The sequence below is a fragment of the Musa acuminata genome, chromosome BXJ2-7 (genome assembly GCF_036884655.1).
Source record: "Musa acuminata AAA Group cultivar baxijiao chromosome BXJ2-7, Cavendish_Baxijiao_AAA, whole genome shotgun sequence".
In the NCBI taxonomy this organism is placed as follows: Eukaryota; Viridiplantae; Streptophyta; class Magnoliopsida; order Zingiberales; family Musaceae; genus Musa; species Musa acuminata.
In genome coordinates, this window is record NC_088344.1 from 34,328,233 (window position 1) to 34,342,004 (window position 13,772).

The window sequence follows — 13,772 nt, forward strand, 5'->3', positions numbered from 1 at the left end:
GATACGGGATGATGGGTCTTTAAGGGAAGAACGAGGTTTACTCTCAGATCCATGTCCCTTTGCTTTGACGCCGATGAAACTTGGAATCCAATCTGTACTACCAGTGGCAGAAACGAGGCCAAACCAGCTCCTGGTTTCTACCAAAAGAATTGCTATCCCTACTGGGTTTTGACCAACACAGTAAGAGATGGCAAACACAGAGTGACTTGAAGAGTCCCAATGGTTCTTCTTTCGATTTCACCCGCGTCTCGTTCTGTCATCCATTCCGTTCCAGAGTTCCAATATATACCAATCGATTAAGATAGGTTAATTGTTTGGATACGTGTGCAGGAGTTGACTCTCTTGACTCATCTTCAACTCCAAAAAAAGATGGACTGCAGAGGCTTTGAAATGTATGTATATTGAGATTCGGATCTGAATCCGATAAGTGCATTAGATCCGTAACGGAAATCCCTTTAGCATGACAATAATCATATGATGAACATTTGTGGGGAGTTATCGGATCTAGAGTTGTGGTTGGATCCAAATGCGGATACGAAGTTATTGGATGTAAGAATTGAGATCCGCACCTCCCGATGGCTTCATGGATTCGAATCCCCACCCACATAGAATTCTCCGAGAAGATGAAAGGCTGAACCGTAGGATTGTTGGTGTCTTGCTATAAGATGTGCGCTCGATCACGACACGACTCAGACCGGCGATCCGAGAACTGCTGCTCTGGCCGGCGAAGCGTCGAAGAACCCTGTCGCCTCGCGCTCTGGCCGATCCCTCTCGCTGCGCCACGGAGCCGCCTTCCCTTTTCGATCCGGGCGACGGCGGTCGGAGCGTTTCGTTCAGAGGAAGTATGAACCCTCTACTTGCCTTTTTGATCTCTTTATCGGGCTGTGTTTCCTTGATTGATTGGATTCGTTTGAAACCCTGTTCTTGGTAGCTCTCGTTAGAGATCTTTTGATCGTGTCGTGCTTGTGGTTTCCTTGGATCATTTCAAGAGTCTGTTTCCGAGCGACCTCATGGCGCGAAAATTCTGTTTGGGCTTCGCTTGAATCATTGATAGAAGGTACGAATCTTCCTTTGGGTTAGAACCCTCTTCTTGGTATCTTCTCTTTGTGATCTTTTACTCGGGTTGCGCTTGTGGCTTTCCCTCGAACATTTCAAGAATCTGTTCCTGTGTGATCTCATGGCGCGAAAATTTTGTTCCGGTTTTCCGTGATTCAGCGAGAGAAGGTACGAATCCTCTGCTCGATTAAACCCCTGTTCTTGGTAGCTCTCGTTAGAGATCTTTTGATCGTGTCGTGCTTGTGGTTTCCTTGGATCATTTCAAGAGTCTGTTTCCGAGCGACCTCATGGCGCGAAAATTCTGTTTGGGCTTCGCTTGAATCATTGATAGAAGGTACGAATCTTCCTTTGGGTTAGAACCCTCTTCTTGGTATCTTCTCTTTGTGATCTTTTACTCGGGTTGCGCTTGTGGCTTTCCCTCGAACATTTCAAGAATCTGTTCCTGTGTGATCTCATGGCGCGAAAATTTTGTTCCGGTTTTCCGTGATTCAGCGAGAGAAGGTACGAATCCTCTGCTCGATTAAACCCCTGTTCTTGGTAGCTCTCGTTAGAGATCTTTTGATCGTGTCGTGCTTGTGGTTTCCTTGGATCATTTCAAGAGTCTGTTTCCGAGTGACCTCATGGCGCGAAAATTTTGTTTGGGCTTCGCTTGAATCATTGATAGAATGTACGAATCTTCCATTGGATTAGAACCCTCTTGTTGGTATCTCCTCTTTGTGTTCTTTTACTCGGGTTGCGCTTGTGGCTTTCCCTCGATCATTTCAAGAATCTGTTCCTGTGTGATCTCATGGCGCGAAAATTTTGTTCCGGTTTTCCGTGATTCAGCGAGAGAAGGTACGAATCCTCTGCTCGATTAAAACCCTGCTCTTGGTAGCTCTCGTTAGAGATATTTTGATCGTGTCGTGCTTGTGGTTTCCTTCGATCGTTTCAAGAGTCTGTTACCGAGTACCTCATGGCGCGAAAATTTTGTTTGGGCTTCGCTTGAATCATTGATAGAAGGTACGAATCTTCCATTGGATTAGAACCCTCTTCTTGGTATCTTCTCTTTGTGTTCTTTTACTCGGGTTGCGCTTGTGGCTTTCCTTTAATCATTTCAATAATCTATTCCTGTGTGATCTCATGGCGCGAAAATTTTGTTCCGGTTTTCCGTGATTCAGCGAGAGAAGGTACGAATCCTCTGCTAGATTAAAACCCTGTTCTTGGTAGCTCTCGTTAGAGATCTTTTGATCGTGTCGTGCTTGTGATTTCCTTCGATTATTTCAAGTGTCTGTTACCGAGTACCTCATGGCGCGAAAATTTTGTTTGGGCTTCGCTTGAATCATTGATAGAAGGTACGAATCTTCCATTGGATTAGAACCCTCTTGTTGGTATCTTCCGTGTTCGTTTACTCGGGTTGCGCTTGTGGCTTTCCTTTGATCATTTCAAGAATCTGTTCCTGTGTGATCTCTTGGCGCGAAAATTTTGTTCAGGTTTTCCGTGATTCAGCGAGAGAAGGTACGAATCCTCTACTCGATTAAAACCCTCTTCTTGTAGCTTTCGTTTGAGATCTTTTGATCGTGTCGTGCTTGTGATTCTTCTTCGATCGTTTCAAGAATCTGTTGCTGTGTGATCTCATGGCGCGAAAATTCGTTTAGGTTTCTGTGATTCATCGAGGGGAAGTACGAATCCTCGGTTAGATTAAAACCCTCTTCTCCTAGTGATCTTTTAATCGTTTCGTGCTTGTGGTTTTTCTTCGATCATTTCTTTCTTGCGATTTCAATGGTCAATCCAAGAACGTTCCGATCTTTCTCGTGCGTAGCCTTCATCCCGATTGATCTAATTATTTTCGGAAGCGGAAGGATCATGATTTGCTTTTCTCACTGTGCCTCCGGTTCGCTTAGTTGGGTTCAAGTCGGACTCATTATTAGGTCGGTTTGGCCAGTACTTAAAGGCCTCGCGGTGAGCTTACAGTATGGTGACGGGACCACGACTCATCTCAAACGCTTGGTGGAAATGTGTTCTCATGAGCTCTTTGCCGTGGCCGTGCAAAATCGATGGACACAATTCTTAAGAGGTCGAGCTTCCGAGAGAGGACGGAAACAGGGAGGTAATGGCTGCTGTTTCTTTGGGTTCCTTGTCTCTTCCTCCTCTCAAGTACCAGAAGGTAGCAGTGTGTTGTTCATATGTTAATGGTAGCCTTAGACCGATCACAGTCAGTGGAAATCCTCCGACTTTTGTCTCTGCATCAGGTCGTCGGATAGTTGCTGGTAACTAGCATCTATTTATCTCGTCTTCTGCATCATGCTTCAAAACTGTTTTTTTCAACTAGTCAAGTTAGTTTGTGTTCACTTAATGGTGGTGTACTCAGATAGAAGGGGGTTCTGTTTCCAATGATTTGGATTCGATCTTGTAGGGTTCTATTTATTTATTTAAGGATGTCTCTTGTGCCTTTTTACGGATTATTCAGATTTCGTGTCATCTGTAGGCTCATTTTGAGAGTTTTCTTTGTTAAAATCAGTTGAATAGTTTTCCCCCTAGCGCAAAGAATTTGTGCAGTTATGATGTAGCATGTTTCCTTTGCTGCGGAATTGCTTCTAAATTTTATCAAATATTGAACAAAAATATTGCACGTTATACTTTCAAATGAAAGTTGACAACGTACATATTGAAGTCCATTGGCTCTGTATATAATACTTATTTGTTGCTCAATGACTCTTTCTTGGGCATTCTAGCCAATTCTATAAGCCATGGGTGCATATTAGTAATTCTACATGTTTATGCGTGTATGGTCCTAAAAGTTTCTTCTTCTGTCATTTGTATTCTGTGGTATATATGTTTTAAAGCTTTTCAAGTTAATAATAGTGTCTTTTCATTTGCATATGATAATTGGAGGTTTTTTCCCCGTTTATCTGTCTACAGGTTCTTGATCTTGTATTGCGTTAATTAGTTTCTCATGTTTATATATCTTGCATATTTCCCGTACACAGTATCTCAAATACTGATGTATGCATTTCAGTGGGTGATTTGCATGGGGATCTTTCAAAAACAAGACGTGCTCTTGAAATGGCTGGAGTCTTGAGCTCAGATGGCCAAGATCTATGGATCGGTGGAGAGACGGTATGCCACTAGTTTATCATTGTTCCCCATCATAGTGTTGTTTTGCGCATTGAGGATGGGAAGAATATCACATATATGCTACTCTATTTAAAGAAAAAATTTGAACCCCATCTGCATACTTTTATCCATTTTCTAATAACTGTCACATAAATTGTTATATCTAAATCAATGGTGATATTTTGTTTTGGCTTTGTGTGCTATCCCCCTTCGAATCGCATTATTTTTTAACCCCTGAAATTTTCACACTGACATTCACTTCCTTTAGATATGACAATATTCTTATTCCATTGCAGATGATTATTATTTTTGCTTACAACCTTATCCTTTATGCTAAATTTTGAGTGTAAACCACATAATCTGGATTGTCTTCCTTTGTGCTTAAAGTTGGGATGATAGTCAAGTCATATCTTAAAAAGGGTCAGTGGACAAATAAACTATATACAGACAGATGATTGAAACCTTATTTTAGGGGTTGGGAGCCAAAATCCCATATAATTCATCAATTTTTTTATATCTAAAGGTGAATTATTGGTTTTAGAGTTTGTTCCACGTTAGAGATTTTGTTTTTGGTTTGTACAAGTTCAAGATAAAACATTGCATTGTTTCTTTCTCTTTTTTTATGTGTAGGTATTAGTTCAACTTGGAGACATCCTTGATCGAGGTGAAGATGAAATTGCTATCTTATCATTATTGAGATCACTTGATATTCAAGCTAAGTCCACTGGCGGTGCTGTCTTTCAGGTATTAGTGATTATGTATTATGAGCGTATTCTTTCCATCTTGTTATGTAGGATCCTAAACCCATAGCAATAGAAAATTGCATAGTTACTTATATGAGGATCTCTTTCTATTCACACCTGCTCTTATTGACTTGCTTAAATAATGTCCATATTGTTGCTGCACCTGCATTTTCTTTGATCAGGATTACTGGTTCCAGAAGCATAGAAGCACATGGCATACATAATCGCACTAACTAGTTTTAGGTTTGTAAAGAAACATGATGTATACATGTATCTTCTGGTATGTAGACACTCTTGCCATATTATATGCTAATTAAAACATATAAAGAAAACAGATTAGTATGTATAAATACATTGTTATTTGGTAAATGCTAATAGAAGATGAACTTTTACAACTAGACACAGGATAGTAAATCTGTTTGTTTTTGTTATTGGCAAGACAGCTTTGTGAGATTTGGCCTTTCAACCGGATGGACAGATCCCTCTGGAATTTACCAATTCAGCCCAAAATTGGTACATGGAATGCTCCCTACCACTCGGTTTTAAAAGTGAAAAGCTTACTGTTCCATATCCATATCATTTTATATTTCTTTTATAGTGACAACTATCCTTTGGTTTTAATCTTCCATGCTTCTCTCTCTCTCTTGCTATTCTCTTGATCTCTCTCACCACACTGCCTACTATCTCACTGTCACCGCCCGCTGCCTTGTCACCATCGCATCTTCCTTTGTTTCTAGTAATCCTCATCAGCCTTCTCCTTCTCCCCCTCTTTCTCCTGTGCCTTCTCCTCTACCTTCGTCTCCTCCTCCTCCCATCTTCTCTCTCTCTCTTTCTGTTTGGACCCTGCCCTGAAATGTTACCGGGCCTGTACTGGTCCAACTGGGGAGTAGTATGGATCTGGTATCGGTATTTGATACCATGATTAAAAACATCATCTCAAAGATCATAAAGAAATTATTATTTAATCCATATGAAGAAAAGAAAGTTCACAAAGCCTACTTTGGGTACAACAATAACTTAGTGTTGCATGGATATATATATTTGAAATGGATTCAGATCCCTATCCAACTACCCCATGTTGCAAGAAGGCAAAGGATTTGTGATGACAGGTGAAAAATAATTTGTGAAATTGATGTTTCTCTTTTGTGAATATTCAAAATTCTGAAGATTGGTTTTTATTATTATATGATCTCAGATGCTAAATAATTAATCCTTATCATGTTCTTTCACAAATATTTGAAGCATATATCAAACAGTAAAATATGTATTTCAATAAAATTGGGAGGGAAAAGTGAATGTGTCTGTTGACATAGATCTTTTGTGTTATCACAAATCTAATCCATGTATGATGTGCAGGCATCAGATATGTGCATCATCACATTAGTTTATGTTAGGGGTGGAATTGTCAAAATTGCATATGTTAGTCTGGTAGGTAAAAGCCTTGGCTGGATCAACCTTTTTCGACCCAATCATATAGTATAACAAAAACAAAACCTTACTACAACTAATTAATAGAAAAGAGAAATATTTAATAACAGTTATCATTAAGGTGAAAAAGTGTCCTAGTGGAAAGGATATTAGATTTTGTGGTTTGCTCACTTGATTATTCGATTGTTGTTTCTTGTTTTGGACATGATCTAGGTTGTCATGCTTCAGTTCATCAAATTTAAAACCTTCAACCAGAATGTTCTGCCTTTTATGTCAATGATGAAGGCCGAAATATCATTTTCTATGAAACAATAATTGCTGGTAACTGAAAATTCTTTGATGAGACAAATTCTCATATGGTTTTTTTATAATTTGGACTGTAAACAGCATTATCCACATTTTTTCTTCAGGTTTTATGGAACACTTATTCTAAAATTTATGATAAATGGCTAGTTTAGAGGTATGCAATACCATACCGTACATACCGTACCGGTGTTTCGAGGTTGGCTTGGTATGGTACGGTATCGGCGTACTGAGCGGTACACCATGGTGTACCGAATTGTAACACTGTAGCACTGCTATATTGTATTACTGTAGCACTGTAGCACTAATATATAGTATTACTGTAGCACGGTCCCTCCGATGACGGGTGGTTCGCGTACCGGTATTCCATCGGACCGGTACGTACCGCCCGATGGAGGAGAGTAATAAGAAAATTAATGATTATTATTCTGGAACAAAGTTAAGTCAGTTAGTTGAGGATCCCTAAATATAGTACCAATCATCTAGGACTCAAGGAGAGTCTGAGGACAATGTTTACAGGATGAGTTTGTGGAATTGTTAGCAATATATCTTGTAGTAGTGGATAATTATTTCAGCTGTTAAATTATCGTAAGCCAATTACTTAATGAACTCTGTGGAATGTTATTTACAGTTGAGGTTCCATGGATCAGTGTTCCAAAATGTGGTCTGTGCCGCTACATATGCAGTTGTTGACCACCTCACATAAGGTGTGGCCCTGAATTGTGGCCACATATGTGGTTTGCATTTCCTACTATTGTTTTTACTATTACTATTATATTAATTCTAGTTCATGAAAATGTCCCTTTTTCACCTAGGCCTTTACTCATTTTCTATAACTCAAATGAGTCCATACAGTGTGTTGATTTGACCTTAATATATTTACCTATTAACAATTTAGACTGAGTGTTTTCTATTTGTTTATTATAATTGGACCAAATATGCAGCCACATGTACCTGTATGCTGCATATGTGCGATTCATTACCTTGACCTTTGGCATACCGAGGACACATCTTAGAAATTTTCAGTGGATATCTAATTTTTATAATATTTAGCATCTTCTTACCTTTTCCTTTTTTCTTTTTCTTTTTTTGTTATCTTTATTGCACATTTAAGATATGTGTTAGTCTATAACAGAAAATGCTCTTAGCAAGTTTACGCTATCTGTGTTAACTCATTTTCTGTGTACAATTATGACTTAGTATGGTACCTCTTGGATCTTTGAGATGATCCACTTTTTGTTGTCTAACTAGGTAAATGGAAATCATGAAACCATGAATGTAGAAGGTGATTTCAGATATGTTGATCCAGGAGCATTTGATGAGTGCATAGACTTCCTAGATTACTTGGATGAATACAAAGGTAACTGGGATGATGCTTTTATTGGCTGGATCAGGGCTACTAAATGGTGGAAAAAGAAAAGGACATCTGAGAGTTATTGGACCCGTTGGAATTTTCTAAAGGTTTCTGCACTGTGTTCATATTGCACATCTGTTTCCTGGATGCAATTACTTGAATATTATTTTAAATGACTTGCATATATGTTTCACTTGCTTTAGCAATGTACGAGTTAGTTGGATACTTTGCTTTCTCTTTCTTTATACAGTTAAAGTTTTGACAAGTTGCTTTGGTCATCTACATAGTTAATCTAGAGAAAGATTAAAAATAAATTAAATTTTCATAAAGCCATGCATACATTTGGTCCAAATCACTGATCAAAATGTTTAAACTAGAATTAACATAATACACTTATCAAACCTAGTCTTTGCTCATTTCCGATGTGGGACTAATTGAAGTGTCATATAACCCAAATACTAAGTCAACTCACCAAATGTCACAACCCAAGTTTGATGGGCTAACTGGCCAATAATTCTGTTTAGTCCAAACCATTAACTAAAATAATTAAGCTAGAGTTACCATGTTATACTCATCAGATCCTTATAAGCCAAACTTAGTCTTTCCGATGTGAGACTAATTGGGATGTGACAGTACATGTGATATATATATATATATATATATATATATATATATATATATATATATATATATATATATATATATATATATATATATATAGTTTGAATAGAGTTGTGTGTGCATTTAATTTGTTAGATCTACCTTTTCTACTTCAATTACCACTTAAAATAAGATTGTACACTAATTATTATTTGTACTCTAGAGTCTTGTTAATTAGCATCTTTCTCTGATTGTGACACCTGAAAGTAAGTGAGTAATTCAACACATGATATGCTATATTTGGTAGTTATGTAATATACCACTAAGTATGCAGTTATCCAATATATTACTCATTATGTGCAAATGCAGTTCTGTGCCCATACTCTCATCTCCAGCAGAAGGAATAGCCAACTCCATCAATCATTTTAGGTCATCTTTATTAATGCTTGATTCATATTTCATCTGAACCGAATGAAGGGTATTAACATTGTTACTTTACATGTAATTCATTATGGATAGTGCTGTTTTAAGTTTTCATCCAAGAATCAATAGCTTTAAGATTAGTTCATGTTTCCAAACATGTGTTAAAACATTTAGTCTAGCATCATGCACATAATTCAAATGTAACTTTTGTGTTTTCATACTAACATATGATTTTTCTCCCTTAAGTAATGCTGAAATTCTGAAAATGGTAAAGATTAAATGACTTGGATATAGCACCTGCAAGTGAGTTTTTTTCTAGAATTGAATTTAATATATCAATCCTTACTTTGATATAGGTTAAATTAACAAATTGAGATATATGTTGATATCTGGATGTGTATAGTATTAAATCAACATCTGTGTCCATGCTAAAGGGTTTCAGATAGAAAAGTTTTAATATGGTTTAATTTGTCGACAATGCGGTTAATATAAGTTATCTCTACTTTTGTGGATCTTTCAGCATGCAGTACAAACAAATGCTAAAATCTCTTTTGTATCTAAAATTTTTCATTATGCTGACAGATTTCCTAAAATATTAGGACAGAGGCAGCAGGCTGTTATTGCAAGATCTTCACTTTTGAGGCCAGGTGGTCCACTGGCTTGTGAACTGGGACGCCATTCTGTGGTTCTTAAAGTTGATGACTGGATCTTTTGCCATGGTGGCCTTCTTCCTCATCATGGTAAGTTTTATAATTATTGATGCTTATTAAGTAAAAGTTTCATTATTCATGGATTAACTTTTATTTGCTATCTATAGAATGCACATGTACGTATCATTCACAAGTTAACTTGTTTGTGTATGTGTCTGTATTTGTATACTTGATGACTCATGGGTGAACCTGTATAGGAAATCAACAATTTGATTGGTTTGTGATACCTCAGCATTTGGTATTAGTGACACGTTGGATGGTGAGAACCGTGAGATCAACTTTAAACATTTTAGTATACTTTTGGATGTAACATAAAGTGCATTTTTCTGTAATTCTGACAATCTAGAGTGCAAGGATTAACCATTGTTCTTATCATCTGTGACAACATACTGAAATTTGTGCAGTTTCATATGGTTTGGAGAGGATGAACAAAGAAGTATCATTTTGGATGAGAGACTTTAGTGAAAGTAGTGATAGTCCGGCAGTTCCTTTCATAGCTACCAGAGGTTATGATAGTATTGTTTGGAATCGTCTGTATTCAAGAGATTCAGCAGATTCTAAGTACCAAATTTTGCAGGCATGTAGTCTCATCCTACCAAACAAAATGACCTAAGAAAAATCTTATTCACAGTTGATATGTTATTGGATCTTTTTCATTCTATTGTTATGATCATCATCATCATGATCATCATCCTACTTCTTGAACTACTCTGTTTTCTTTCTTAGATATCCTCTATTCTGGAAGAAACATTGCAAGCTGTAGGAGCAAAGGGAATGGTAGTTGGCCATACTCCACAATTTAATGGTGTTAACAGGTATGACATATCATCCTTTCAATAAAGTGGACATTTAAACTATTGGAAAATTAAATTCACTTTTATATACGCAGCAAATATAATGAAAGAATATGGTGTATTGATGTGGGCATGTCTAGAGGAGTTCTTAATTCAAGACCAGAGGTAAATATGATTCAACAATGCAACTGAGATGTTGTTGAATGTCACTCACTGATCCTTTATAATGGTTGAGATGTTGATATTATTATTTGATCAACCAGGTTTTGGAAATTGTGGATGATAAAGCAAGGGTTATAAGCAACCAAAATGACTTGTTTGAAGTCATGAACTATCTCTAAAATTTCCAGTATGACCAAAAAGGTATGATTTTTTAGCATGCTGACTTTTATTCATTTTTGCACTACCTCTGCGGAATTCCTCATTTTTTGCACTAGTCGACTATTCATTTTTTTGCCATGAAAGAACACACAAAAGGTTCTTTACACGGATGAGAGATATTTGGTAAAAATAGCCTTTTTTTTTTTTTTTTATGTCCCCATTTCATTTAGACTTTAACTACGGATGAATCGATAGCAACCGTACTATTTTAGCTCTTTGGACGAGATGCTTTGAGAGATATTGGCTTCTCCAAAAATCTCTGTTACCTTTAAATTTGCTACGCTATCTGAAACTTTTTTTTTTTACTTGGCGCAGGGCATACATGACAGAGGACTCTACACACCTTTACGAACACAACGGTTTGATGAATGCATGGCCGTGAAAGGAACAAAAAATCAACTCTTCAAATAGGTTGTCCAGTTTATACCCTCAACCTATTAAAAACGTTGTATATTTGTTTGTATACCCTGCCAATTATATATATATATATATATATATATAGTTGTTTATGGTCAAATTGTATAAATATGCACGAACGAAAAACAGCAAATTGTTAAACTTCAGAAGGTACGAAGAATTAAAAAAAAAAATTCTCGTGCACCAGCCGGGAATCGAACCCGGTGGCAGGGTACTATTCTACCACTAGACCACTGGTGCCTTCGGCGATAGTGATATATAGGAAACGTTTCTTAAATCAAAAGACAAGAAATTGGACCACTACAGATCACACGATTACAGCATACTAAGGGAAGTTATCACACCAACTGCAACAGTTGGATAACAAAAGAACATTTAAAAAAATCTAACAGATGCCTCTTGAAACTCACCTTTAATTTTCAAAGACCAGCAGCAGTTGGGAGCTTTAATTCCACATGGCCTCTACAAAGAAGATATTTCACAATGACAATTATATAAAAGCCAACCCGATGTTAGAATTGTCTTATCATATCTGATATTTCAGGTACAACTTAAGTGGCACTTTAACTTTTATATTGCAGCTGGAGATATATTACATGAAAATGTCTTATCATATCTGATAGGTTGCATCAAAATATACAAATATTTTGACGTGAAAAAATAATACCTAACAATAAACCTATCATTTAGGCGCCAGGTTCTCCTAAACACTACAGAACCTTAGTAACTAACCGAAAACAATGATTAAAATCATAGGTTCACACCCCCTATGCATTGTGGTATAATACTGGACATACTTCCAAGAAGCAGCTATAATAATATCAAAGGAACTTCTACTACTGGCAGCAAAGTAGCAACTAAATTTTCAACAAGGATTGGCCTTTTTTTTATGCCTTGATCAAGAAAATATCCTCTCTTTCCAGGCTCTTTTTGGAACAATTCCATGAAATTAATAGCTATATCAATAAACCGATTTTAGCTCGATTAGGAATATTTCTTTTCTTCTCAGGCTCCTTAAACTATTCCTTCATTGAAGTTGATAATTCTAGTGGACTTACAAGGTCAAAATACCCTTTATGTGTTCCGGGTGAAACATCTCACCAACTCATAAAAACAAATGCTAAGAAAAACTTATGAGATCACATCTCATAGTCATATCGAGCATTAAACATCATAAAAACAATAGGATAAATGTCTAACTTTGAATTCAACCAATTATGAATATGACAAATTATGAACTTGTATTAACAGTTGTTATCACCATCATGTTAGATAATCGAGGAAACAGATGCATAGATGTGATTGATCAACAGAATGTCCTAATGCTCCAAAAGGAAAGAATGGTTTTTTTTTTATTTTCAACTCTATTTATGATGAATCAGTGATGCTTTAAATCTAAAAGTATAACTACGAAATAACAACATTTTATTTCCAAAAAAGAGGCACCATTGTCCTGTTACATGACCTAATTAACCACTCTATCTCAGTGAACAAAAAGAACAAAGCAAACTAAAATAGAAAATAACTAATACCTGTGCATACCATTAAAAAAGATCTGTTTGAGATGTTAAGTCCTTAAATTATCACAAAATTCTCTGCAATTGTCATCATATAGCTTAACTACAGCAGGAGCAACAGGGGCACCACCTCCACCGTGAGGTGGAGCAACACTATCATGGCTAGGGTTCATATGGTCACCATGCCCCCTCTAGCTGTACGATAGTCCACCATGGGCTACTAGACATTCACTTCCGTATCTGTTTGGAGGAGGAGATCCATACGGAGAAGGGTAAGAACTGGGGCCACCATAGCGACTGGAAGGCGGACAGAAAAAAAACAATTCACAACATGGACTAGGAAACGGGAGGGGAATTTTCCTACAAGACTACCATATGCAGCTGGAGCTGGTGGAAAAAACATGGCCATAACAGCCCTTATCCTCCTGATTATTATTTTAAGATTCACCTCGTCCAGCATATCAAGCATCTCTTCCCCTGTAATCATCGTTCCTGCCACCACAGTTCCGGCATAACTCCTTTCTCGCTGTCACTTCCACCGCCACCGTTCCCAGTGCCAGCACTCGGTTCAAAATGCACCACACTTGTTGCACTCCAATCTGCGAAAAATTTAGATTTCCACGGCCATGCTTAGACCTAGGGTAGGGCAGTGCTAATCACTTTCCCAACCATCTCCTCCGCTGCGGTCACCACCTAGGTATCCCCTACCACCTCCCCAGTTTCCCCACTGAGATCTCACTGCCCCCATATCCATCGCCACCACCTATATCAAGACTGCGCCAAGAACCAAACCCTAGATATACACAAACATAAATGCTTGACAAGAAAAGGAAAAATAGAACGACAATAACGTTGAAAAAACAAAAAGAAAAGAACCAAGAACCAGGATTCATGGAGTTTCCATGGTAACCACCGAACCGTCCTCGGGTGGGGCAGTGCTAATCGCCTTCCCA

At 37.5% G+C, this 13,772-nt stretch overlaps 1 protein-coding gene across 3 annotated transcripts; it reads left to right on the forward strand.

The window, feature by feature from the left end:
- The first annotated feature begins 3,017 nt into the window (after positions 1-3,017).
- Positions 3,018-11,394, forward strand: LOC135617751 (shewanella-like protein phosphatase 1). 3 transcript variants are annotated; one of them, XM_065118303.1, is made up of 10 exons: positions 3,018-3,142; positions 4,052-4,152; positions 4,780-4,893; positions 7,875-7,983; positions 9,600-9,740; positions 10,115-10,287; positions 10,437-10,525; positions 10,600-10,669; positions 10,768-10,867; positions 11,201-11,394. In XM_065118303.1, the coding sequence occupies exons 1-9, from the start codon at positions 3,049-3,051 to the stop codon at positions 10,843-10,845; spliced, it is 969 nt and encodes a 322-aa protein (XP_064974375.1). In that variant the 5' UTR covers positions 3,018-3,048; the 3' UTR covers positions 10,846-10,867; positions 11,201-11,394. The 3 variants fall into 3 exon arrangements, with proteins under 3 accessions (XP_064974375.1, XP_064974374.1, XP_064974376.1); XM_065118302.1 differs by having other exon boundaries at positions 3,022-3,142; positions 7,875-8,084; positions 9,605-9,740; XM_065118304.1 differs by having other exon boundaries at positions 3,070-3,302; positions 7,875-8,084; positions 9,605-9,740.
- Positions 11,395-13,772: the final 2,378 nt, after the last annotated feature.